Source organism: Oxyura jamaicensis, chromosome 6 (genome assembly GCF_011077185.1).
Source record: "Oxyura jamaicensis isolate SHBP4307 breed ruddy duck chromosome 6, BPBGC_Ojam_1.0, whole genome shotgun sequence".
NCBI lineage: Eukaryota > Metazoa > Chordata > Aves > Anseriformes > Anatidae > Oxyura > Oxyura jamaicensis.
In genome coordinates, this window is record NC_048898.1 from 16,790,963 (window position 1) to 16,816,409 (window position 25,447).

At 65.2% G+C, this 25,447-nt stretch overlaps 3 protein-coding genes across 6 annotated transcripts; 2 read left to right on the plus strand and 1 right to left on the minus strand.

Annotated features, from left to right (window-relative positions):
* Positions 1–6: 6 nt before the first annotated feature.
* TMEM150A (transmembrane protein 150A) lies at positions 7–4,666 on the plus strand. Its single transcript, XM_035329331.1, has 7 exons — positions 7–176; positions 521–568; positions 2,497–2,568; positions 2,774–2,841; positions 3,027–3,154; positions 3,488–3,665; positions 3,855–4,666. Exons 1-7 carry the CDS (start codon positions 97–99, stop codon positions 4,094–4,096), a joined length of 816 nt encoding a protein of 271 aa, XP_035185222.1. The 5' UTR covers positions 7–96; the 3' UTR covers positions 4,097–4,666.
* Positions 4,667–7,386: 2,720 nt separating this feature from the next.
* On the plus strand, positions 7,387–15,207 carry NFKB2 (nuclear factor kappa B subunit 2). Of its 4 annotated transcripts, none has more exons than XM_035329326.1 (22): positions 7,387–7,579; positions 8,449–8,527; positions 8,927–8,967; positions 9,054–9,152; positions 9,297–9,448; positions 10,265–10,371; positions 10,485–10,643; positions 10,916–11,020; positions 11,177–11,262; positions 11,385–11,523; positions 11,606–11,725; positions 11,821–12,003; positions 12,107–12,248; positions 12,410–12,524; positions 12,715–12,922; positions 13,009–13,178; positions 13,275–13,377; positions 13,461–13,693; positions 13,932–14,001; positions 14,094–14,266; positions 14,345–14,456; positions 14,539–15,207. In XM_035329326.1, the coding sequence occupies exons 1-22, from the start codon at positions 7,535–7,537 to the stop codon at positions 14,664–14,666; spliced, it is 2,769 nt and encodes a 922-aa protein (XP_035185217.1). In that variant the 5' UTR covers positions 7,387–7,534; the 3' UTR covers positions 14,667–15,207. The 4 variants fall into 4 exon arrangements, with proteins under 4 accessions (XP_035185217.1, XP_035185218.1, XP_035185219.1 ...); XM_035329327.1 differs by having other exon boundaries at positions 8,930–8,967; XM_035329328.1 differs by lacking the exon at positions 7,387–7,579 and adding an exon at positions 8,092–8,241.
* Positions 15,208–15,909: 702 nt separating this feature from the next.
* Positions 15,910–25,421, minus strand: PSD (pleckstrin and Sec7 domain containing). The gene is made up of 8 exons (XM_035329330.1): positions 25,129–25,421; positions 20,472–20,515; positions 19,310–19,488; positions 18,529–18,599; positions 18,085–18,242; positions 17,716–17,860; positions 17,137–17,280; positions 15,910–16,801 (listed from the first exon to the last, which is right to left on the minus strand). Exons 1-8 carry the CDS (start codon positions 25,324–25,326, stop codon positions 16,562–16,564), a joined length of 1,179 nt encoding a protein of 392 aa, XP_035185221.1. The 5' UTR covers positions 25,327–25,421; the 3' UTR covers positions 15,910–16,561.
* Between the last annotated feature and the right edge of the window lie 26 nt (positions 25,422–25,447).

The window sequence follows — 25,447 nt, forward strand, 5'->3', positions numbered from 1 at the left end:
GCCCATGGGGAGCGCGGCCCGGCGGCGGCCCGGCAGCAGGAGGCAGCGGGGAGGCTCCCCCGGCGGCCCCGCCGCCCGCCGCTAGCCCGGCGGGGCATGCCCGGCCCCGCCATGCCCGCCTGGGGGATCCTGCCCGTCACGCTGCCCGCCTTCACCATCACCGGCATGTGGATCGTGTGAGTAGCGCCGGGGGGGCTCCGCGCCCGGGACCCCCTCCCGGCTGTACGGCTGGGTGCTGGGGGCTCGGCGCGCCGCTGTGCCCGAGGGCAGCCCGGGCGGCACAGGGAGCGGCCCCCGGAGCCCCCAGCTCCCGGTGCCGGGGCTGGGGGAGGCAGGACAGACCCTGCCCGGTGGGAGGTGGGGGGGTGGGGGGCACGTCCCGGAGGGGACAGCCGGCCCCGCACCTTAGTTTGAGCTCCTGGTGAGCTCCTCTGCAGAGGTGATGCGATGTGATGTGGGCAGCCTGGGATGTGCCCCATCCCGCAGGGCACCGCGTAACCCCTGCTGTCATCTCCCCCAGGTACGCCATGGCACTCTCCAACAACCACATCTGCCCCGTCCACAACTGGTAAGGTCCTGGGGGTGGGCAGGGCGGCGGGGCCCCGCTGACAGCGGGTACCACTCCATTCCTAACCCCTTTTCCTTGACCCGCATGTGGTTTTGGGGGAGCAAAACCGCACAGGGGCTAGCTGCTGGTGGGATTGGGCCCCGTGTTTGCAGAGCCTTGGGGCTGGCGGAGCTGAGCAGAGCTACATCCAGCCCTCCCGCCCCCCCGGCACGCTGGTGTGCGGTCACGGCCGCTCCGGTGAGCGGTCCTGCCCTGCGCACGGCACCCGGGGAGAAGGAGGCCATTGAGTAAACGCTAAGCATGGAAAAAGCCTGAAATAAGTGGTCAGGGGATTACAGAGGGCCGTGTGTCTCCATGGAAAAGGCCGGGACTCACTTGATGGAGACTTGAACCCTGGGCCCTGGCAGTGCCAGCAGGGCTGTGCTGTGGCACTCGTCTGTGCCCCAGGCTGGGGATGAGGGCTGGGAGGGAAGAGCTGTCCGCGCTCTCAGGAATTTCTTCTGCATGACTCTTGGCTTGTTGTGTCTCCTAAAAAATCTGCCCAGAAAATCCATGTTAGCTCAATTCTTGCTGGAGTGTTTGAAGGAGGGTAAAAAAAAAAAAAAAAAAAAAAAACACAACCCGCTTCCATTTCCTGTCTGATGGATTATTCTGTCCTGGGAAGAATGTGTTTGTCGGCGTTGTCTCTGTGGCATAAACAGACGTTAATGATGAATAATGCTTCCAAACTTTGGGCTGCTTGCTTTAAAAAAAAATAGAAAAATCCCAAACCAAACAACACCACAAGAGCAGCCCTTGAGGAGGCCGTGGGGCTCCACGCCTTGCTCGGGTTTCGCGGTTGGAAAACAAAGCCACCAGTAAACGAGGAGACTGAAAAAACAGCAGAGACCAGCCCAGCCCTTTCCGAAAAGTCCTGCTTAACCGTGCGATTGCTGAACCGCTTCAGCTGGAGGCGGCCGACGGCTCGGCTCCGACAGGCGCCTTTGGCTCTGTGGCTGCAGGGTGGGGGCCCCCTGGGCCGTGCCAGCCAGGGGTGCCCGGGTGATGCTGCAGTAACAGGTGATGGGCTCTCACAGGACACCCAGAAACTCTTCTGTGATCAGGTGCCAGCTCCTGGGAGAGCCAGGGCAGCTTCCCTGGGTGTCACGGCTCTGGCCATCCCGTCACCTCCCACCACATCCTCAGCCTCACCCCTGCTGTGCCCCACCATCAGGGGCTGGGGACAACAGTACCACTCCCTCGTGATGGTCCCGCAGGCTGATGCCGTGTGGTGGTGTCCCAGAGGCGGTCACGCTGCTGCCGAGGCCACCCAGCTGCCCCAGGCCACTAGGGAGGACTCGGGGACGCCAGCCAGCAGCCGCGCTGGGAGAAGCTGCAGCCAGACTGAGGGAGAGGGGATTTCCTCCCTTCCTTCCCACGTGTGCTCCGGGCAGCCCTGCCTCCCCTGGGGCGGCCACGGGCAGCAGAGCCCCCTTTCCAACACGGGGGGTGCTACCATCTGGCCAGGTCCCCCTGCCCCCAAAAACAGGAGCCATCCCTCCCCGTGGCAGCAGCTTGCTCTAGGGCTGTGCCCACAGCCTGGTGGTGGCATGGAGGGGACGAGGTACACATACCCCTGAGGGGCAGCTCGGTCAAAAAGCTGCTGAAGAGGTCCCAGGGCCAGCCTGTGTGGGCGCTGCGGGGTGCCTGTGCCCCTGGGATCCATTTCCCGCCTGGGCGCCACGTTCCCTGCAAGCCCGGAGCTGCCGGTGGCTGCGCGCCCGGCTCCACCCGCGCTGCCAGCCCGGGGCTGTGTGTGCCAGGGCTGGGAGCTGCGTGTTCCTGCTCCTGCCCCGGGGCTCCCTGTGGGCATCCAGGGCGTGATGCCCCCCCGGGGACGGTGCTCCCCGGCTGCAGGCCCCCCCAGCCCGTCCCTTTGCTCCCCGCAGGAATTACAACCAGTCGTGCGGCGTGGATGGCCCCGGCTCCTGCTGCACGCTGGATCACATCCCCCTTGTGAGGTGAGGAGATGGTGGGTGGGCGGGGGGCCGGGCCGAACCCAGCCCCTCTCCTCCCCAGGGGCACGGGGCGGCAGAGGGGAGCCCCGGGGAGGGATGAGGACGAGCAGCGGGTGCTCGGGGCTGCCCAGGAGCAGGCCCTGGGGAGGGTCCTGCACCTTGGTGCCCCCCCACTGAGGGCTGCCCGTGCCGTGCTTTGTCCCCACAGCAAGTGTGGCACCCTGCCTCCCGAGAGCTGCTTCTTCAGCCTCATCTGCAGCCTGGGCTCCTTCATGGGTAAGTGCGTGGTGCTGAGGGAGCGGGACGGGACGCCCGGCCTAGTGCCGGGCAGGGAGCGGGGCGCTGCGTAGAGGCGGCCCTGGGGTGCCGGCAGGCATAATTAATGAGGGGCGGGGGGGGGGCCGGGGGTGGGGGGGTCTCCAGTGGCCGTGTGTGATGGGTGCTGTGTCTCTGTCCCGCAGTCATCCTGGTGGGGCTGCTGAGGTACGCCCACGTCCTGGAGCGTGTCGGGCCGTCGCTCCTCAACACCCTGGGGCTGGCCACCGGCTGGCTCTGTGCCGCCGGCCTCACCATGGTCGGCAACTTCCAGGTAAGGCTTCTCCCCGGGGCCGGGCTGGTGCTGGCGGCAGGGTGACGTGGGGCTGATGTGGAGGTTGGAGGAGCGTGGTTGGTGGCAGGATTTGGGGTCATTTCATGCACACCTCCACCCCGCCAGGCACTGCGCTTCCCCAGCACATTTTATTTGCACACTCACCGTTTCGGACCCGGATTAAGCAGCCGGTTTGGGTTTAGCACTTATCTCAGAAAGCAAACATTTCAGCACCTGCCTGCTGCTTTCCGCAGTGCTGGGCAGGGCCGGGGCGGCGCTGGCTGTCCCCTTCGTGGCCCCGCGGAGCCACAAGCTGACAGCCCATGTCTGCAGGTGGATCACGCCAAGGTGCTGCACTACATCGGAGCGGGGGTGGCCTTCCCCACCAGCATGCTGTTCGTCTTCCTGCAGTCCGTCCTCACCTACCGCATGGCCAAAACCCGCGGGCATTACTGGACTGGCCACCTGCGTAGCATCCTTACCGTCGTGGCCTTCATCACCCTCGTCTTCAGTATCCTTTTCCCGGCCCTGCCGGCTGTGGGGAGGGTGCTGGAGTGGGCAGGTGATAGCAGCCCTGGCCTGGCTGCCGTCACCCTCGGGGTGTTGGGGTGTAGTCCTCCTATAGTGCTCCTGTAGACCTGTAGTCCTCCTTGGGGTGGCTGGAGGCTGGACGTGTTTTCCTTGACCAGGATGCCCTCAGGCGGTGTGTTCTTCATCCAGGAGAGCTTTGTGCTGCAGCACGTGGCCGCGCTGTGCGAGTGGATGTTCATCATCGACGTCCTGGTCTTCTATGGCACCTTCACCTTCGAGTTCGGGGCCATCTCCACGGACACCTTCCTGGTGCTGCTGAAAGCCAGCCGGGCCCCCAAAAGTTACAAAGGCGAGAGCAGCCTGCCTGGCACAGCCTGCATCCACGGCGCAGAGGGGCTGGCCATGGTGTGACCCCGACGGGAGGCAGGCTGACAGTGGGGACCTGCAAGTGGGGCCCTGCCGGCTGCTCCCCACCTCAAATGTCTCCCAGACCCCGCGTGCCTCGGGGTGCACGTGTGTGTGTGCACATGGTGCTTGGTACGTGCCCCCCTGAACCAGGAGCTGCATCTGGGCTCCTCCAGCAGCCTTCGGCCCTGCAGCCCCTGGGAACAGGAGCTGCCCCCCAGGGGCGGCTGGGGGCCAGGGTTGTCTGCTCCGGGTCCTTGGCTGCCGGAGACAATCATGGGGGGGAGCACCCCACTGCTGCGAGCCTGTCCTGGAGGCTGGTGGGAGCGAGGAGGGCGATGAATGAGTGCGTGTGTGTGGACATAGAGCTACGTATATATAGAGATAGATGTATATACACATATATATAGTTTTTCCCTTGTCCCTCGCGAGGGGCATTGCTGCTGCTGTGCACGTGGGCCAGGTGGTGCCCCCCCGAGTTGCCCACCTGTACGAACCTGGCCAACGCCTCCCCCGGTGCGTGTAGTTGGAAGAGGAGCGTTCTGACTTTTATATATAATACATGTTAAAAACACACGAACGCACAACCACGCCGTCAGGAAGGGCACAGGGACTTCACAGCCACAGAAGCTGCTGCGGGGCCGCCCCCGGCCGCCCCCTCCCCGCGGCCCGTCCCGTCCCCGGTGCCCTCCGGTGCCCCCGGTGCGCGGGGCCGGGCGGGGCGGGGCGGTGGCCGGGAAGCCCCGGGAGGCGGGGCCGGGCCGGGACTTTCCCGGGGCAGCGGCGGGAGCGCGGCGCCGAGCGGGGCTGGGGCCGGAGGTGAGCGGCGGGGCCGGGGGGAGCGGCGGGGGGCGCCGGGGGCAGGGGTGGGATGGGATGGGATGGGATGGGATGGGATGGGATGGGGGGAGGCCGGCCTGGCCCCGGGGAGCGGGCAGGTTTAGGGTTAGAGTCGGTTAGGGTCATGGTTAGGGTTAGGGTAAGAGCGGGGGTTAGGGGGAGCAGGGAAAGGTTGGAGGTGCTGGGGAGAAGGATCGAGATGCTGGGGGGCTGTGGGCTGGGGAGAGGACAGCTGGGGCTGGTTTTCCTCTTTCCGTGCCCCTGTGGCCCCAATCCCTGCTTGCGGTGCCAGGAGGGTGCTGGTGCGTGGGGCTGCCCCACGAATCTACGCCACAGCCGGAGCACCAGCGGTGCCATGGGCAGCATGGGGCACAAGGACAGGGGCAGCACAGGCCCCGCCGGCACCCAGAGGGGGTTTTGGAGGATGTGCAGGCGCACGAGCGGAGCAGATGGTTCATAACACAACAAAGCAGCTGATTTATGGGCCCCTAGAGGAGAAACACAGAAGATCAGTGGGTGGCTGGGTTTTGCCAGAACGAACTTGATAGCCGTGATGGGAGGAAAGGCGTTTAGTGCACAGAGATACCAGTGGTTTGGTGCGCCAGGGCGGGCTGCTGGGAAGCTGGGACGGCTGCAGGGAGAGGGGATTTGTCCCTCGTACGGGTCAGGGGGTGGATTTCCAGGACAGGTCTCTGAACCAGGTCCCTGCAAGAAGGACCAGCAGCCTTGTCAGCCACACAGTTGTTAACAAGTAGCTGCGATGGAGCAGGGCCCAGGAATTGAGCAGAAAGCAAGCTTGGGAATTTAAGGCCATAATTTGCAGGCATTAGCAGGCTCCTGGGGAAACAAAACGTGCCGGGAATAGTGTTAGAGAGGTGCAGCCAGGTGGGTGGCTGGGGCAAGTCAGAGCTGTGCCATGCTCCTGCTGCCTCCCATGTTTCTGGAGGGCCCTTTCCCGTGGCTGCTGGTGCAGCCAGTCGGATGGATGTTTCCCTGGTGCCTGCAGGGCACCAGCTCTGCAAGTCAGCTGGCTGTCATGGGAGAAAAGAAAACAGCACCGGCATTGCTGGGTCACGTTCGGGGAGCTGCAGGCATGGAGCAGAGCTGTGACCTGCTGCGCTTGTCAGCAGCTGGCCCTTTGTGGAGGCAGCCCTGCACCGGGAGCCGGCTCAGCAGTGGGCTGCACCATCCGTACGGCAAGGGGCTGGTGCTGCTCAGGGCAGCGATGCCTGCAAAATCTGTCCTGAGTCATAGGAACGTGGAGACATGGGGGAATCAGCCCAGCAAGGGGAGCCTGCAGTGTGTGGGTGACATTTGTTGCGATCCCAGGGTCCAGAGGTGCACCAGGGGGAGCAGGAGGGGGAGATGGGTTCCCTTGTGGGATGTGCAGGGGATAGAAAGGGAGCATGCTGTGCTCCCAGGGGAAAAGCAGCCTCTGCCTGCTGGTCCTGGGGGCCTGAAGGCACCCTGCCAGGCACAGGAGGCAGCGCTTGTCTCAGAGCAGTGCTGCGTTGCCGTGGGCTCTTCCAGGAACAAGGAAACTGGCGGTGACCCTCCAGCGTTGCTCGGCGAGCAAGGTGTGCTTCCTCCAACATGCCAGCGTGCAGGCACAGGGACAGACAGCTCCCGAGCGCAGGCTGGGGACAGGCAGGCATGGCCCCGTGACGTTCCTGAGTCACGCTGTTTGCTGCAACAAGTGGAAGTGTGCAGGGCAGAGATGAGCGAGCTGCAAAAACCCCTGGAGGGATGGGGCTGAGGGAGCGGGAGAAAGGGGAGCTGCTGCGTGCAGGGGGCATGGTGTGTTCGTCTCGAGGGTTTGCCTTGGGGCTCCCCCAAATGGGCTCAGTGGTTAGGGTTAGAGGGGGTCCTCCTGGCACACTGGTGAAGGACATTTGTCCCCTCTTTTACCTCTCTGTGACATCTGCATCAACAGATCTGGCAGCGGGCTGGCTGCAGTGGGCTGAGGATGCCCAGGTGGGACCCGGGCAGCAGGCAGTGCGTGATGCTTCCCGCTGGCCTGCACCGGGTCACGTCGATGCTCCCAGGCCTTGGGAATGGCCCAAGGAAGGTTCCCCCTCGCTTTGCCATGGTCCTGGCCCTCCTTGGTCCCCACACCCCGGGGTGAGCCGCTGCCTCGGCCGCATCCTGTGGGCAGGAGCTGCCGGAGTTCAGCTGTGCTCATGCAGCCGTGGGGAAAATCTCAGACCCAGGGCCTCAGGGCAGCCCCTTTGGAGGGCCTGAGCGGCTGGAAAATCTCCTTGAAAAAGCTCTTTTCAGCTTCTGAAGAATATGAGTCACGCACGAGCTGAACAATCCCCTTCCTTCCCCTCTTCTCCCACACACCCAAAATCCCCTGAGCGGGACCTGCGGCAACCACTGCTTCAGAAATTCATGGTACAAGGGCACAGCGGAGTCAGATACTTTTTTTTTTTTTTTTTTAATTTTCCACTGCTTAGTGAGGAAAAGGAATGCGGAGAAAGAGAGCGTGCCCCGCTCTGCTCTGATCCTGCCCCTTTGCTAGAAGCCTCCGGTGCTTTCCCGCTGCCGGGCAGACCCTGACCCCGGCGGGACCCGTGTCTGTGGCGGCTGGCAGTCCCCGCGGCGATGCTGGGGCTGGACGGGCTGCTGAGGCCTGCCTCTTCCTCCGCGGTGAGTGGGAGGCTGGAGGGCTGCGGGCGCTGCTTGGTGGGGAGATGCTCCTTCGGGGGGCTGCAGGGCGGCCGCTGCGGCTCCCCAGCGGGAAGGTGGGGATGGGGACGAGGCCGGCGAACGCCCCGCAGCCTCGACGGGAGGGATGGGGGGGCTGCCATGTGAGTGGGGCCGGGGCACGGGGCGATGGCAGCGCTCACCCTGCTGCCTGCTCATATCCCCGGCCGGGGGGGACCGCTCGGGGCAGCGCTTTGGGGCCAGCTCCCGCTTGGGGCGCGGGGCGCCCCGTCGAGGCGGGACTGGACGGGGCCGGTCCCGGGCCCCTGGGGGCGTTACGGGCCGGGGCCGGGTCACGGCCGCCCCGCCGGGATTTCCAGCCCGGCCGCGGGGCAGGGCCCCAGCCCCCGGCTGCCTCGGGAGGGCTCGGAGCGGACCCGGCCTCCGAGGGCCGGGAGCCCCGATCGGGGCCGAGCCGCTCCGGGCCGTGCCGGTGCCGCTGGGCGGGGCGGTGACGCGCGGGGCCGTCATTTCCCGGCTCGGCGGGGTTTCTGGGGACTTTCCGGAGCGGCGGGGCCTTCCTGCCGCCCGGCCCCGCTCACCGCCCGCTCTGCCCGCAGGCCGCCGGCCGGCCCCGCGCCGACATGGACGAGCACTTCCAGCCCGTGAGTGCGCGCTGCCGGGGGGGCGCGGGGTGCTGTCCGTCCCTCTGTCCGTCCGTCCGTCTGCCCTGGGGTCAGAGCGGGACACGGGGGGCGCAGGGGGTAGGGGGTTCGGCACCCACACGCCCCGCTCGGTGGGGAGGGCATGGGGGTCTACGCCCGCCCGGGGGCTGCAGCCCCATGGGCTCACGCTCCCCTCCCCTCGCCCAGTGCCTGGATGGGATCGACTACGACGACTTCAATTTCGGCACCCACATGATGGAGCAGAAGGAGCCCCTGATGCAGACGGGTAAGGGACGTGTCCCCCCGGGGTCCCTGGCCGCGGGGTTTCCCGGCGGGCTGACTCACGCCGGGTGGTTCCCAGCAGCGCCGCGGGCCGTGCACCCCTTGTCCCCGACGTGGGCTGGCTGGGAATCCCTGCCCCGTGCCACCAGGATGGGGCTGGTCAGCCCGGCCCTGCTGCCCCATCCGCCAGGGAGCTGAGCTGGGGCTGTGCTGCGGGTCCCTGAGTGCCAGAGCATCCTGATGGCTGCTCCCAGCAAGGGGTTGGGGGCCCTGGGGACCCCCTGTGGGACAGACAGGGGTCACCTCGCTGTCAGCACCGACCCCATACCTCCAGCATCAGCACTGGGAGCACACGCTGGTAGCCCTGTGCTTCTCACCGGTGCCTCTCCTCTCTGTCCTCCAGTAGAAGGCCCCTACCTCATCATCATCGAGCAGCCGAAGCAGGTAAGGACGTCACCCAGGCAGGGGCAGGCAGAGCGCCAGGGGCACCCCCCAGCACCGTTGCTCTGACCCCCTCCGTGCTTCCACAGCGGGGTTTCCGATTTCGGTATGGCTGCGAGGGCCCTTCACACGGCGGGCTGCCGGGAGCATCCAGCGAGAAGGGGCGCAAGACGTACCCCACCGTCAAGGTGAGCACCGTGCTGGGGGAACGGGGCTTTGGGGATGCACACAGGGACCGGGAGGGGTGCCTGGAAGCGAGGACGTTAATGGATATTGAGAAGACATGGCACTGACTATTATTGTACCGTGCTTCCTCTCCCTTCTCCCCACAGATCTGCAACTACATAGGGATGGCCCGGATCGAGGTGGACCTGGTGACACACAGCGACCCTCCCCGCGTGCATGCCCACAGCCTGGTGGGCAAGCAGTGCAACGAGGCTGGCAACTGCGTGGCCATCGTGGGACCCAAGGACATGACTGCGCAGTACGTGCGAAGGGAACCTGGTGGGCTGGGGCAGCCTCCTGCCCGCACAGGGTGCCTGGAGGCCCTGCAGCTTTGCATGTTTGGGGGCTGGGGAGAAGAGAGGGGCTGATGCCCCCAGGAGCTGGTTTTGCTCAATGGGGCCAGGAGTGTGTTTGGACAAGGTCATCGGCACAGCTCTGTCCCCCGAGCGTTTGGCCAGCTCTGGGTCCAGCACATGCAGCTGTGTGCATGCCTGTTTTGGGCTTCTGTCCTCGGGGTTGCAGCTCTGCAGCCAGGGCAGGCTCTCCTCCAGCTCTGCAGATAACTGTCAGGCAGCCGGGCTCCACGTCTTGCTCCATAGATCTGTCAGGAGTTTCTGCCCAGCTGGTGGCTGAGGCTGAAGCAGGCAAGCTCCTGGCTGGCTCTACTGCTGTGTGCCCCAGTGCTGCTGTGGCCTGAGCAGCCCAATTTGGGGAAGAAAGGGTGTTTTCCTTAGATCTCCTGCTGGAGTGGGACAGGAGGGGCAGGAGCTGTGTGCGCTCTGTTGCTGCACACAAAGTCCCTTGTAGGTCCTGTAAATCCAACCCCTGCTGCTGGCTCAGCCTGGTCGCAGTTGCATCCCTCTGCCCTCCAGCCCTCCCCGTTCCCCACTATGGGCTGGTCACCCGCAGAGCCCTCTGTTCTGGGCTCCTCTCCTCCCCGCTGTGACGGCTCCTCTTTGCCCTGCACACACTGACCTGCCGCTGCCCTGCTGCCTTGTGCCCAGCTCTGCCGGCCCTCGGTGGCCCGTGTGCCCCTGGGCTGGCTCTGCCATGACAGCGGGCTCTTCTCCGCCAGGTTCAGCAACCTGGGTGTGCTCCACGTCACCAAGAAGAACATGATGGAGATCATGAAGGAAAAGCTGAAGCAGCAGAAGATTCGCAACACGAATAGCCTGCTGACAGGTGGGGGCAGCCTGGGGCTGCGGGGAGCGGGGACCTGCCATGGGGTGGCAGCTGCAGGGCTGGGCTGGGCATGGGGCCGGTGTGTCTGACGGCATCTCCCTCCGGCCCGGCAGAAGCCGAGCTGCGAGAGATTGAGCTGGAGGCAAAGGAGCTGAAGAAGGTGATGGACCTCAGCATCGTGCGGTTGCGCTTCACCGCCTACCTTCGTGACAGCAGCGGGAACTTCACGCTGGCCCTGCAGCCCGTCATCTCGGACCCCATCCACGACAGCAGTGAGTGCAGGGCCAGCTCCTGCTGGCAGGGACAGGCTGGGCATGGAAGGGGTGGGCGTTTGGGTGCCGTGTTGGGCTGATGGATGCGGCTCTGCCATCTGTCTCTGGGTGGTCTGGATGTGCTCGCCCTGGCCGGGTGATAAAGAGTGAACGGCTCCGTTTTGGCCAGCCCGGCCCCTGGGCTCCCCTGGGCAGGGGACAGGGCAGGACGGGTGGGGAGGTTGCGGCTGCTCTGCCACCGTGGGGGCTGCCAACACCTCTTTGCTCTGCAGAGTCCCCCGGAGCTTCCAACCTGAAGATCTCGCGGATGGATAAGACGGCAGGCTCGGTGCGGGGTGGGGATGAGGTCTACTTGCTCTGTGACAAGGTCCAGAAAGGTAAAAGGCGTTCCCTCCAGCTACGACCCTCTGCAGGGGCTGAGGTGGAATTGGTCTAAGCCCCAGGGCCCCGAGGTGGCCAGGCTGCATGGCCATGTACCTGGAGCCTGGCCAGGCAGTGAGACAGGCGGTGCCAGGCCCCCCTTTCCCCCCCAGATGACATCGAGGTGCGCTTCTACGAGGATGATGAGAACGGCTGGCAGGCCTTCGGGGACTTCTCCCCCACGGATGTACACAAGCAGGTACGGGGAGATGGGGGGGCTCCTGATGTGCCCCCAGGTGGGTGGGTGCCCCGTGAGGTGAGGTAGCCCCATCTCTGGCTCTGGGCAGGAGTGGGGCTAACATCTGTCTTTCGTGCCCGCAGTACGCCATCGTCTTCCGCACGCCCCCCTACCACAAGCCCAAGATCGACCGTCCCGTCACCGTCTTCCTGCAGCTGAAGCGGAAGCGAGGGGGGGATGTGAGTGACTCGAAGCAGTTCACCTACTACCCCGTGGTGGAAGGTGAGCGCCGAGGGGTGGGTGCTCTCAGCACCAGGGTGGGCGTTCTCCCCCACCCCTGAACGTCCCCGGTCTCTCCCTGCAGATAAGGAGGAGGTGGAGAGGAAGCGCAAGAAAGTCCTGCCCCAGTTTCCCCAGCACTTCGGTGGGGGCTCGCACATGGGGGGAGCCGGTGGTGGTGCCGGGGGCTTTGGATCGGGAGGAGGTGAGTCAGGAATCCCTGCTCCCCACTCTGCCAGCCTAACCCTAATCCTAACCCCAAGACTAACCTTAACCCTAACCTGCCCCCTTGCCCTGCAGGTGGGAACCTCAGCTTCCCCTACTCACCCGGGCTGGCGTACAACAGCATCTACTCGACCGGCCCGCACCCCGTGGGGGGGTACCAGGGCGGCGTGCAGATGAAAGCCCCCAGCGTGGATGGGGACGAGGGCGACAGGCAGGTGCCTACGGAGAGCATATACTGCAAGGAGCTGCAGAAGCACGGTAGGAGGAGAGAGGGGCCTGGACACCTGCCTTGGGGTGGAGGACATGCCCGGAGAGGCAGCTGGCGGGGGTGCTGGTGCTGATGTCCTGCTTCATCCTGCAGCCCAGATCTGTCACCTGTGGATGCTGGCCCTGGCGCGCCGCAACGCTCACGCCCTGCTCGACTACTCGGTCACCGCGGACCCCCGCATGCTGCTGGCTGTCCAGAGGCACCTGGCTGCCTCGCAGGATGAGAACGGGGACACGTGAGTGTGCGGGGCGAGGGGCACACGGGTGGGACCGCACAAACCGTGCTGGCTGTCAGAGCCCGGCCCCAGGGGGCAGCATTACAGGGCCGGGGGCAGCAGCTGGTAGGGAGGCTCTGGGGACACGGAGCTGGGACAAAGGCTGTCCTCTCTCCCCGCAGGCCTCTGCACCTTGCTATTATCCATGAGCAGACAGCTGTGATCAAGCAGCTGATCGACGTGGTCGTTAGCATCCCCAGCCCTCAGATCATCAACATCACCAACAACCTGCAGCAGGTACGGGGCTCCCAGGGTGGCTGTTTTTCACGGGGAAGGGCTGAGGGGAAGCTCTCCCCTGTCCAGGGCTTGCACCTGCATCCAGCTGCTGGGGGCTGCTGCAGCCCCCGTGCTCAGGCTGTGTGTGAGGGGTGCTGGGGGCCGTGCCGGGAGGGGAGCAGCGCTGGTTACGGGTGCCTCTGTCCCGCAGACGCCGCTGCACTTGGCGGTCATCACCAAGCAGCCCCAGGTGGTGCAGCTCCTCCTGCAAGCCCGCGCAGACCCCACCTTGCTGGACCGCTACGGCAATTCCCTGCTGCACCTGGCGCTCCACACGGGCGACGAAGAGATGGTGAGGACGCTGCTGACCCACCTGGGTGCGGCTGTCCCGTACCTGCTGCGCCTGCCCAACTTCTACGGTGAGCGGGGCTGGGGGACCCAGGGCCCGGGTGGGGAAGGGGCCCAGTGTGGCTGGCGGGGTGCTGAGCCTCTCCCCCTGCCCCAGGCCTCCTGCCCGTGCACCTGGCCGTGAAGGCGAAGAGCCCGGCCTGCCTGGACCTGCTGGTCAGGAAGGGGGCGGACGTGAACGCCACGGAGATGCAGGGCGGGAGGACCCCGCTGCACCTGGCCGTGGAGATGGAGAACCTCAACATGGCCACCCACCTGGTGAAGAAGGTAGGGGGCCGGCTCCTCACTGTGGGGCCGGCGTGGGCGCAGGGAGAGGGAAGCAGGGCCGGGGGCATCCTCATGGCCTCGCGCCTTTCTCGGTAGCTGGGAGCAGATGTCAACAGCCGGACCTTCGCTGGGAACACCCCCCTGCACCTGGCCGCCGGCCTGGGCTCCCCCACGCTCACCAAGCTGCTTCTCAAAGCAGGTAAGGTGCTGCTGCTCCCCTCCTGCCCATGGCGGTGGGAGCAGGTCCTGCCCTTCAGGGGCTCAGCCACCCCTCGCCCACAGGGGCAGATGTGCTGAACGAGAACGACGAGCCCATCAGCCCCTCCTCGTCGGAGGCCAGCAGTGACACGGACGCCGACCCTGAGGAGCAGGAGGTGAGCATGGAGCTGGGGGAGCCGTCCCCGGCCACGCCGCCTGGCCCCAGCCCCCGTCCCAACCCGGAGCAGGAGCAGGAGGAGACAGGGCCCCGACCGCGCCGCTGCCACACGCCGTTGGACCTGACCCGCAGCCAGAAGGTGCGCGGGGGCACAGTGTGGGATAGGAGCGTTTCCATGGGGTACACAGCGTGGTGGGCGGGGGGGTGTAGCACGGGGAGCCTCTCTGGAGAGGCAGAGCTCTGCCAGGAGCACAGCCAGGGTGCTGGCACCAGCCAGGCCTGGCGTTGTGCCTCTCCACGTCCCAGGCCATGCAGGGAGCTGAGACGAGGTGTTCGGTGCTTGGGGTGATGCTCATGTCCCTGTGTCTGTCCTGCAGGTGCGGGACATCCTGCTGCAAGCCTCCCAGCCGGGCCCCGAGGCGGAGCTGCCCGCTGCCCCCCGTGCAGGTGAGCAGCCCCTCTGCCCGGGCAGGGCAGGACCAGGACCCTCCCGGCCGCGGGGACGGGCAGTGTGTGACGGAGCTGCGTGTCCCCCACAGGGAACGTCCTGTCCCTGGACAACGACGCGCTGCAGGGCTTGGAGCAGCTGCTGAACCAGGACAGCAGCGGGTCTGACTGGATGGAGCTGGCCAAGCGGCTGGGGCTCTGCAGCCTGGTGGAGACCTACAAGGACACCCCCTCACCCAGCGCCAGCCTGCTGCGCAGCTACGAGGTCAGTGCCTGGCCGGGGCGCCCTGTCCTCCTCCCGCCCCCACCGTGTCCCTCCCTGCTCACCGTTTTCTCCCTGTAGCTGGCTGGGGGCAGCCTAGGGGGGCTGCTGGAGGCGCTGGACTCCATGGGGCTGCGCAAGGCCGTCCGGATGCTGCGCAAAACCGAGGCGCAGGAGAAGCTGCAGAGCACAGGTACAGGGAGTGCAGGGATGGGGGGAGGGCCCTGCTGCCCCCCGGCCTCTCCCCCCCTGACTGCTCCGGGCTTGCCTTGCAGAGATCAAGGAGGACAGCGCCTACGGGAGCGAGTCGGTGGAGGAGGAGCAGGGGCCTGCCCTGGCCCTGAAGCCAGGGCCGGTGCCAGCAGGCGAACTGCCCCACAGCCAGCAGCAGCAGGTGCACTGAGGGGCCGGGGGGGCCGTGCTGCCCCCCGCCCTGCCCATCCCATCCCACACAAGTGCCTTCTGGACTGGGAGCCCACGCCGCAGCCCCGGCTGCCTGGACGCTCGGGGGCGGGATGCAGCCTGCCCGGCCCCTCTCTGCTCTTATTTAACGGTCCCTCCCTCACCCGGTGAATAAAGGGACGCGGTTTCCATTAACCTCAGCCAGCTGTGTCTCTGCCGCAAGGCGGCGAGGCAGGGCGCTCACCCCCCAGCACCGAGCCCTGCCTGTGGCCCTGGGGAGGGCAGCCTGGCTGCGTGCCCCTCAGCAGTCCCTGGAGCCTCGGCTGTCCCCAGCGTCACCCCTGGGCTAGTCTGGGGGAAAAACCACAGCACACGCAAGAACTGAAGAGCAAGTTTTACTTCAGTAACCGACAGAAGAAGCTGTACAAAGGTTTTTCTCCCCCTCCCCAAGCCGCCTGGGGCAGGGGTGGATTTTTCTTTTTTTTTTTTCTTTTCTTTTTTTCTTTTTTTTTGCAATAGACTCAAAAGAGCAGAATAAAAAGTTTGACACATTCGCAAAGTCAGTGCTGAGAACAGCCAGGTCCTGTGCGGCCAGGAACAGCGTGTGTTTGCAGCCCCTACCCTCAGCCCTTCTGCTGGCCCCGGCGCTGGACCTCCCGGCTTGCACCCTCAGTGCTCCTGCAGCCACGCCTGAGCACCAGCACCAGCACCCTCCAGCCTCGTTCACCCTGCGGGCAAGCCTGCCGCCTGCTTGGGGAAGGACAGACCCTGCAGCAGAAAGGTGGGCTCCAGCCACAGCTCCTCCTCTAGCTCAGGACCTTACAGCACGTTGGACCAGCACTCAGTTCTGCGGCCTCCAAGGCCCCTGCGGTGATTTGCAGCAGTGGCGCTGGAAGGAAAGCCCCATCACGTGCACGCTGCTGCCCAATGCACTCCTCACCCTCAGGCGCAGCCAAGGGGCACGGTCGGACTGGGGGGCTGTGCCCGTGTTTGCCAAGCACACAGCCAGCGGTGCTCAGTGGCGGTGCCTGCGGGGCTGGCTGTCTCCAGGAAGGCTGCTGGTGCAGGACGGGTGAGGACGGGCTGGCCTGGCATGGGCTGGGTGGCTCACAGCAGCACGCACAGGCGCAGACGCTCGGCTCGCTGCCCAGGGAGGCTCTGCATCCCCCCGAGGCCATGTAAAAACCTCTCTCCCCCTGCCAAGAGTGCAGTGTCTACAGGAAATGGCTGGGTTTGTTTGTTTGTTTTTTAAACAGTTCCCAAAAAGCATCAAAATTAGCCCCCAAAAAACTCCCTGTTGGTCAGCTCGATCTGGTACTAAAAAGTGCAAAACTGTATCACAAAAACCATTCAAAAGTTGTAAGAAAGCAGGAGGCGTGGGAGCAGCTGGGGCAGCAGGGAGGGAGTCCTGGCTCCCCCAGCCCTCAGGGAGGGGGCGAGGGCCAGGGCCGGCACACAGGGCGCTTGGATGGCGCCTCTCTGCCCAGTCCCATCTTTCCCACACGGCACAACGGAGCTGGAGGAAAGCAGCCGCTGGCTGCGCTGCGTTGGGTTCTCACACCAAGGAATGTAGCCCAGTCGGCAGGTTTCAGTCCCGTCCCCTCCATGAGGCTGGGGAGCTGGAGGGGAGTCTGCAGCCAAGCGCAGAACAAGGAGGGGCAGGAATCAGTCTGACGGGGCAACTCCCACCGGCAGCGCCTGGGGCCGGTCCTGCCCTGCACCAGTCACCAGCCAAGGGGCCACCGGGCTGGTGCTGGCGGCTGGGGAAGGCTGTCCCCACCCCAGCGCCTGCCCCAAGAGGATGGACTCGTGCAGGGTCCCGGTGGGCACGTGGCGCCCACCCCAGTGCCAGGGGGCAGGATGGGAGCTGCAGCGCGGGCGGCTGATGCCCCTGGCTTACGATTTCTGGGGGTGGCCAGGGGGCTGGCGGCTGGCGCGCTCCGAGACGTTGCGCTTCACCTTGGTGCCCGTGCTGGAGGGCTCGGCGTTGAGCGAGGGACTGGAGCGGGATTTTTTCAGGCCGTCGTCCTCGCCGCCTGCTGAGTCGAAGAGCGTGGACTCAAACGCTGCCAGGTCCTCGGAGCCGGCCTTCAGCTTGGCCCGCAGCAGCATGGCATAGGTGCCATAGCGGGATTTCTGGGGGGCAAAGAGCAGTGGGGGTAGCAGGGCAGTACCTTCCAGCCGGTATCCTGCTCCTGGCTCCTCCACCCCATCCTGGAGGTGTAATGCCCTCTTTCTTCCCTGGTGCTTCCCACCAGGGGCCCACAGCAAGCTGAAAGCCCTGCGGCATGCCCCATCCAGCCCTGGGAGCCCCTCACCCACGGTGGGGAGCTGAGGGGGGCAGAGCGTAGCAGCAGTACCAGGAGAAGCTAATGCAGTTCAGCTACACGGGCAGGAGAGGTCCCCAGCACTTGGTGATGGCCCAGAGCCTGCAGTGGTGGCACAGGGGCCGTGGGGGTCTCCCAGCTCACCTCAAACTCCAGGTACTCCTCCTTCTGCTTCAGCTCCTCGTACTCCTTGCCCTTCACCTTCTTCTCCGGCAGTGAGGAGCGGTGCTCCAGCAGCTCCGCTGACATCGCCTTGAACTTGGTCTCATGGCTCTTCACCTGCTCGTCCTGGGGACAGGTGACACCGCATCAGCACCCCATTCCCCTCACCTCTTGGCTGCAGCCAGCTGGGGCCAGCGTGGTTTTCCCCTTCCAAGTCTAGCCAGGGTCTCAGCTGCTGCCCCTGGCTTCCCAAACATGGCAGACCAAAGCACAGGCCCTTCGGGGAAATTTCCTCCTGCCTCATGGCGGGCTGGTGGCAGTCTTAGAGCAGAATTTAATCCCCTCTAAAACTAGGCTGTTTTTCATAATCCTTTCTGCTCTATGAATAACTGCAGTGGCACGAGTGAGAGCCAGCTAATCCCCCGGCCCGATCTCCTGTCAAGGTCCTGGCTGTGCCACGGCCCCTCTCAGGGCAGGCAGGTAGGCCATGCGTGTCTCCACAGCCCAACGCCACCACCTGCCACTTGTCCCCACGTCAAGGGACGAGCCCCCCTCGCCCACCTGGGACAGCCGGGTGCAGGAGCTGGGCAGCAGCGGGCGGCTGAACTTCTTCTGGGAGCCGATGGCAGCGGGGAAGGGGGGCGCGGAGAACATGGCGGCCACCACGTTGATGCGCGTGATCCACGAGTGCATCTGCTCGGGGTTCCTGGGGAGAAAGGCCAGCACAGGCGAGCTTGGCGCTGCTCTCCCTGCCAGCCCCAGAGCACCAAGGCCAAAGGGACCTGCCTCAGAGATGAGCCTGGTGGTCCCTGCTGGCCACTGGCTCTACTCTCCCTTCTAGAAAGGGCCAGGACGTGGCCCTAAGCCCTGTCCCACCACCACCACCACAGGTGAGCCCCTGCTGCCCTGCGTGAGTCCTGGGGCACTCACTGTGCTTGGAAGAGGAAGACCCTCCAGTCGGCTGTCCTGAGGTAGAAGACATTGGGTCTCTTGCTGTAGTCAGACGCCCGCGTGGCGAGCGAGTGGTGGATGCTAATGGCATTCTTCAGCTCCTCTTCCGCCAGCGCCTTCCCCGGCTTATACTCCTCCTGCAAGTCACGGGGCGCTTCAGAGCCAGCCGGAGGCAGCACCCAGCGCAACCCAGTGCTGTGAGGTAGTGAGGCGTGGGGGTCGGCCTCCACCAGGCTGCTGCAGGGCTCTGCCTCCAGCTCGTGCTGCACCCGTGGGACAGGCTGCACCACTCGGGTCCCTGGGCTTGGGGACAGGAACCGTAGCTTTTCCCCCTTTCCCAGCAGCTGGGCAGGGTGTCAGCAGCCTCCTCACCGCCCCCAGCCCCAGGTGTCCCCGGCCGCAGGCAGTCCCTCCGCTCCGTACCTTCTGCAGGTAGAGGATCATCCCCTTCAGGATGGCGTGGAAGGGCTTCCAGCCGCGCTTCCCTCGGGGTGCTGCGGGAGATGAGAGCAGCCCAGGCCTCAGTGCCGGCGCTGGGCAGGGCGCTGCCAGCTCCCCCTTCCTCCAGCAAGCCCTGCCACGCCGCACGTCAGCCCACCCCGGGGACGGGCGGCACGCCAGCACTGTCCCCGCGCACCTGAGCCCATGCCGGGCGCGTGGCTGGCAGATGGAGCTGCTGGGGGGTGGGGTGGGGGGCTGCTGCTGCCCCCCAGGGCTGGCAACTCGCTGCCTGCACAGCCAGGGATGGGGGCAACGTGGTGCTGCCCGCCAGGTAAGGCTGGCTTGGGAGGGCAGCAGCGCCTGATCGGATCAAGGTGGCATTAGAAGGCCAGGGCTTAGGGAGGATTTTGCAGTGGGAACGGGGAACGTGTCTGGCAGCGCTGAACGTGTGGCAGGACTCTTCTGCAGCACCACGAGACACCCTTCCCTGTCTCTCAGCACCCTGTGACAGGGCTTTGTCCTCCAGGGAGCCCAACGCACCCCCTGCCCTCCCAGCTCTGCCGGGAGAGGGAAGCCTTCCGCCCCCCAGCCTGCAGGGTGAATTACACCCTCAGCCTGATCCGCGTGGTGCTGGGGCTGACGCTGGAGGCTGGTTTGATGCTACTTGCAGATTTCATGGGGTGACTCTTGCCCCGCTCCCACTGGCAGGATTTCTGGAGCTCTCTGGTGCCCCTATCCCCAAGCCCCCCTCACAGACACCTACTTTTCTTGCAGTCAGGATCAGCGTGGATCTTGCGCACTAACAGTCCGTGCTTGTAGGTGGCGATGCTGGAGTCCTGGGAGAAGTCCAGGAAGGGGTTACTGCAGCTGCTGATGCGCTTGATGGACTTGGGTTTGGGGTCAGCCAGCTCCGAAAGGGACTTCCTCAGCTCCTCCTCATCTCTGCCAGGTACAGATTTGGTTGGGAAAGCATTTGTTACCTTGCTGGGGACAGCAAACACCAAGCCTCCCACTCGCAGCAGACCAGGCTGAGCAGTTTTTCCACAAGACTGGAGAGCATCCCATAGCCTGGCCAAGCCTCTGTGCCCCCACTAGGCTGGCATCCGCAGTGCTGCTGGGGTGAGGCACGGGGGTGTCTGCTGCTGCTGGTGGGGTCCCTGCCTGCCCTCGGGAGTGAGGAGCCCTGGTGGACAGGTGGGCTAATGCTGGCCAGCCTGATGAGCCACAGGCCACGGAGGACCCTGGGGCTCGGCACCTCCGCAGCCCACCTTGCTGGGGGGCAGACCCTGCTCACAGCCTCCCTCCAGATGATGCCCCCTCGCCCTTCAGGCAGGCTGCATCGCTGCCGCTCCCCCCGCCCCAGAGATGTGGGAGCCCGGAGCTGCGGCCTCCCCCCTCCCTCGTACCCGCTCACTGCTAATTAAACCCCTCAGCATCTGCCGGCGTCTCCATGGCAGCAGCCCGAGCGCATTGGCTCAGCGCTGGCGGTACCGCCGGGCTGATTAATCCCCGCAGCGCGGGCGCTGCCGCTCCTGCTGCTGGGGATGGCAGCTGTGGGCGAGGGTGCGGGCACGGCCACGGCCACGGGCTGCCCGCTCCGACCCGGGCACCGCTGCCGAGGCGCAGGACAACAGCCAGCACAGCCACAGCCACAGGGAGCCGGCCTCAGGCAGCCCTCCCCCAGCTGCAGGGTCCCCATCGAGGCGCCGTGCTGGGGGCAGAGGGCTGAGCACCCAGCGCTGCTCTCCGGGCACCCCCATCCCCATCCCGTGATGCCACTCCCCTCCTACAGCCCCGCAGGAGCATCCACCCCGCCGATGCAGCCCCTGGGCAGCAGGATGCTCTGGGGGGTGGCTGGGAAGCCCTCCCTGGCAGCAGGGTGACCCCACGCCTGCCCAGCCGGTGTCCCCCCGTGGGATGCTCACATGGCCCACTGCAGCTTCTCGTTCTTGATGGAGCCGTACAGCGCCTGTGGAGAGAAGAGCGGGGTCAGTCGGCCAGCGGGGCCCAGCTCCGGGGAGCTGCACAGAGCTGAGGGAGCACTGAAGGCTTCAGCACCCCCAGGCCAGTCTGTCTTAGGCACAGCCCTTCTTTCTTGGCATCAGTGCTGCTGACAGCCTGGCCCGTCTGCACACACCAGCTGGCTGGCATCGTTTCAGGGCTTACAGCTACCTTCTCCTGGGCACCTGCAGCCCCAGGCACGACTGGGGCACGGTGCTGGGTCACAGCACAGGCTGCCTCCCCTCGCCTCCCCTCCTGCGCCTGCCTGTGACAGCGGCACAGAGCTGCGTGAGTTTTACCTGACAGCTCCAAGCCCTCAGGAGAGCTGGTTCTCCCTGCTCCAAGGTGAACCAGGCTGGCCAAAGGGACAGCTTGTAGGAGACCTGGGCTGCAGGCGAGCTGGCCTTTGGGCTAGGACTGGAAGACTGTGTGTTTGTCCCCAGCTCTGTGAGATGTCAGCCTGCAGCAGGGCCCCTAGAGCACTCCTGCACCCAGCAGCTCGCAGCCTGCTCCTGGGCTGCCCCTCGGGATGGCTGCAGCCTGTCCTCCCTCTCCTCTCCAGTGCCTCCCAAACACCCTGATCCTCCCCGCTGGCCCCAACCCTCGCAGGGTTCAGCAAGGCAGGCCCAGCGCCGCGTTTCAGCACGGAAAAAGGCAAAGTCCATCTGCAGAGGGACATGCTGGGGCCCCGTTCCCAAGCATTTGTCCGGTCCGAGCTGGGCGCAAGCCACAGGCACTCAGCCCGGCTCCGCAGCACGGGAGGCTCTGGGGAGGCTTTCCAGCAGCACTCACACAGCACTCCAGATCAAGGAGCAGGACGGGTCTGGAAGGCTTCATCCTCAGAGGAAAATAATTGAGTTTCGCACAGACTGTTCAGGCAGCTGTCAGCATCCATCTCCTGGCCGGAGACTGCCGGGAGAGATCTTGCTGGTGGCTGATGGAGTACAACTGCAGGGTTGCAGGGACCCGCGGAACCCAGCCAGCAGGCAGGCCCAGGCAGTGTCTGGGGAGGACAAATCCATCATCCCCCAGGAGATGCAGTGGCCAGAACGGAAGAGGGACAAGGCTCGTTTCGTACGTCCTGCTCCAGGAAACGCTGGCTCAACACCAGCTTGTTTTCCAGAGGGGGAAAGGCAGCCCCCCATCCGCAGATGAAAAACAGGGGTCAGTCGTCTCCTGGAAAGACTGGAGCCTCCCGGGGACGGCACGGCCTCATCCCCCATGGCAGGTTGTACCCGCACCCCATTTACACCACCCTGGCACCAGAGGAGCAGGAGGTGGGAAGGAGGAACTGGCTGGTGGCTCAGCCACAGGCTGCAGAGAGGTCCTCCTCCTCTTTGTGGGGAAAGGAGCCCAAGTCCTGCAGAGCATAAACTGCTGTGAGGAAAGGGCAGGGAGAAGCAGACTCCTGAGGCACAAGGGAGGTGGTAAGAAATTGCCACAGGAAACAGGGAAGGGATCTCACTGACAGGGATGCAGCCGAGAGGTGCTGAGAACAGAAACAAGAAGAGTGGAAACACGGCACGGAGAAGTTGAGACTGGAAACCAGGAGCTGCAGAAAAGCTCCTGAGAAAACGCTGCGAGGAGTCAGACGGGCACCAGGCCTCGGCTGCCGGCAGAACGGGGAGGTCGGCCCTGCCCGGCCCCGCCAGGGATGGGGACGTCAGCCAGCCACGCTGGGGTGCTGCAGGGCAGGGGGGGACCCGCTCCGTGCCGGGGGGTGCGAGGGCCCAGGAACAAGCTTTGCTATAACACGGAGAGCTGCTGGCAGAAGCTGCTGGCGGCGTAATTCTGAATGAAAACAACGTCTGCACAGAGAGCAGCCCGGCAGAGCGCAGCACTACAAAAACCTGGGCTCGGGGGCTGTCTGTGAACGCTTCAAAGGACGAACTGACTTGTGGCTTCAGAAGGCTCCAACACCCCGGTACAAGCACCCAGAGCATCACACGAGCCTGCTGTGGGCAGGAGCTGCCACACAGCCTCACCTCAGGCACGGGGCTGTGGGCTGGCTCCTCCGAAGCAGAAGGAGACAAACGGGAGGCTGGGGGGATGGAGAGGGTGAGTGATGCAAAGCCTCGCATCTATGCTTAGATCCTGCCAAGGCTCTGCCTGGCTGCCCGCCATCCCCAGCTGACACCGGTTTCATGCCCTGTTGGAAACAAATCTGGTGGACTCAGCCCAGCTCCGAGCCAAGAAGATGCCCTGCAGCCACAAAGCTCTCCTGCTCTCCTGCTCCTGTGGCAGAACCGCTGCCTGCCCAAACTCTCGTGGTGCAAGGACCACTTCTGGTGGGGCACAGCAGGCTCCTGAAGCCTAGCTCACATCAGCTGCGTCGGCAGAGACCACAGACTCACGGCTCGGCTCTGCAGGTCCCTCTCTCCAGGCTGTCTTTCCTCCATGGGTTTATTCCCGAAGGGGCAAAGGATGGCACCTCTTGGCATCTCTGAATTTGCACTGCCCAAGAGAAAGCAGGGTGCTGCCGGCAGAGAACTGGTCCTGTGCCACCGAGACCGACCCCAAACAGAGGTGGTTTTTTTGTTTTTTTTCTTTCTTTTTCCCCCCCACCATCACAGGGTTATGAGCTCACTGCTGCAGCACACGCGGCAAGGCAGCCAGCCCTGCCCTAGACACGCGCAACACCAAGGAGACCTGGGGATACACCGTCCCAGCAGGATTTCTAACTGAATCCACCTTTTTCTTCGGTGTCCCCTCTGAAAGGGGGCTGACAGGACGTCCCCATGTCCTGCTCTAGCCAATGTCTCCAGAGGGGTGGACAGGCTCAGCAGCACCCTGCAGGCAGGGCACGGAGGCGCTGCACGGATGACATCTCCCTTCATCCCTCTGCCTCAGAGGGAGCCCAGAGGAAGGCAGGTTCAGTGCTGCTTTGGGAGAAAGCAGTGCTGCTTTTGGGAGAAAGGCTGCAAGCAGCCCTGGACACAGCACTGGCGCAGACGGGACTGCGCTGAGGGCTGTAGCCCAGCACGTCTGTAACAGAGAGTGTTAAGGCAGGAATTTCGGCAACAAGCAGAGGGTTAACCCTTCCTGGGGTGCTTCCTTTAGGGATCGTAACTGTTTCAGACACATTACGGTGACAAGCAGCCACAGCGTGCTTGTTCCTGTGCAGCACAATGCTCAGCAATCAGAGCTGCGAGATGCCCCGTGCAGGTCAAGATTCCTCCTCCTGCTGCCAGCCCTGTGAAAAGGCACGGCTCTGTGACATTTTGCACGACAGACTTCACAGCTACAAAGTGCCCTCCCTGCAGACAGCCTCCCTCTCGCCGTGCCTGGCAGCATTTCAATATGAGAGCTCAATTGCTGGCTTTCCCCAACTTTTCCTTAGCAAAACATCTTTCTCTACACCCGGCCACAAAGCTTTGGCAGGTCCCCCGGGCGAGCAGACCCCTCAGCTGTGGGAACACGAACGGCACGGTCAGAGCAGGGCTGTATGGCAGAGGGAACAGCCCTCAGCCATACCCTTATTCACCTTCACAGACACCCCGCCGCCTGTCCGGCACACACAAGCCACGCTGAAGAACAGCCGGTCACCCCATGCCCCCCTGCTCCCCTCACACAGGTGTCTCAGGAGGACGCAGCGCTGCCCCCAGACCTCCTCCTCTGCAGGGGGGGCTCAGAGCAAAGACAGATGAGAGTGACTTGGGGACAGTGTTGTGTGTCACCTTCTGCCTCGCCGCAGGCGGCGGGGAACAGCCACCCACCCTGCCACCCCAGGCTCCAAAACCCCTCCTTGCCCAGACAGCTATGACCCCAGCTGGCAGACCCCGTGCTCCCCACGTCCCTCAGCCCCACAGCGCGGGAAGCCAGGGCTGAGCATCTCCCTCCCAGCTGCTTGTTTCCTTCCATCCGAGTGCGTCACAACTTAATGCTGCCCCCAGCCCGTACTGCGCTATGACAGCATCGCTGCTTCTCATGGCCGCGACGTCCCCACGGCTGCAGCCCGAACAGCAGCGGGGCACCCTGCCCGCCGTGCCCCGGCCCCGCTGCGGCATGGAGCAGGTGAGGACTCACTCTCGTTCCCGCTGTGCTGGACGCAGGCAGGACGTGCCCAGAGCAGCCTTCTTGCTTCTCCCCACCGAGAGCTGATGCGCACCGGCATAACTCCCCCCAAGAGCGATGCCAACTGACAGCGAGCGAGCTCCTGGCAGTAAAAATCCCCCCGTTTTTTCTTTTTTTCTTTTTTTTTGTCCTGAGAGCCGCTCCTCGCTCCCCAGCCCCGCTGCCCCAGCCGGGTGCCCGTGTCCCCCGGCCGGCTCGGCGCGGCTCCTGGCCGGCCGCCCGCAGAGCCCGTGGCTGCTGCTGAGCCGGGGGCAGGTCCCGGCGGCACGGCTCCGTCCCGATTCTCCCCGTCGGGAGGCTTCCGAGCGAGCCCCGACACGGTGGGGGGGTCCCGGGGGGCTGCGGGGACCGGGCACATCGCGGCGCAGCCACCGGGGACACGCCGCGAGGCTCGGCTCCGCCGCGCTGCCACCTCCCGGGGCGGGCGGGGAGCCGGGGCAGGGAGCCGTCCGCCTGCCCGCCCCTCCGCCAAGCACCCCCGGAGCCCCCGCCCGTCCCGGCGCTTACCGGCTTCTTCTTGCGGCGGCTCTGCAGGCGGCTGACCACCAGGTCGGTGTACAGCACCGGCTTGAGGGTGCGGGAGCGCTGCGGCCAGCCGTAGCAGAAGGTCTCCACGCCGCGGTAGTTGCGCCCGTAGCGCACGGAGCACATGGAGCGGGACCGCATGCGCCCGGCGCTGCTGTTGATGCTGTTGACGCCGATCATCCTGCCGCCGGCGGCGGGGGCGGCCCTGCCCGGCCCTGCCCTGCCCGGCCCTGCCCTGCCCGGCCCGGCCCGGCCCTGCCCGGCCCCGCCGCTCCCGCTCCCCGCTCCCCGCCGCCGCCTG

Excerpts from the sequence above, each read along its gene's own strand:
- NFKB2 (XM_035329326.1), top strand. The coding sequence starts at position 7,535 with ATGCTGGGGCTGGACGGGCTGCTGAGGCCTGCCTCTTCCTCCGCG. Across the intron at positions 9,449-10,264 it reads CCCAAGGACATGACTGCGCA|GTTCAGCAACCTGGGTGTGC; the intron begins GTACGTGCGAAG and ends CTTCTCCGCCAG. Across the intron at positions 14,267-14,344 it reads GCCTGCTGCGCAGCTACGAG|CTGGCTGGGGGCAGCCTAGG; the intron begins GTCAGTGCCTGG and ends TTCTCCCTGTAG.
- TMEM150A (XM_035329331.1), top strand. The coding sequence starts at position 97 with ATGCCCGGCCCCGCCATGCCCGCCTGGGGGATCCTGCCCGTCACGCTG. Across the intron at positions 177-520 it reads ATCACCGGCATGTGGATCGT|GTACGCCATGGCACTCTCCA; the intron begins GTGAGTAGCGCC and ends CATCTCCCCCAG. Across the intron at positions 3,666-3,854 it reads CTTCATCACCCTCGTCTTCA|GCGGTGTGTTCTTCATCCAG; the intron begins GTATCCTTTTCC and ends GGATGCCCTCAG.
- PSD (XM_035329330.1), bottom strand. The coding sequence starts at position 25,326 with ATGATCGGCGTCAACAGCATCAACAGCAGCGCCGGGCGCATGCGGTCC. Across the intron at positions 17,861-18,084 it reads GTCTTCCTCTTCCAAGCACA|GAACCCCGAGCAGATGCACT; the intron begins GTGAGTGCCCCA and ends CTTTCTCCCCAG. Across the intron at positions 17,281-17,715 it reads CCTGCACCCGGCTGTCCCAG|GACGAGCAGGTGAAGAGCCA; the intron begins GTGGGCGAGGGG and ends ACCTGTCCCCAG.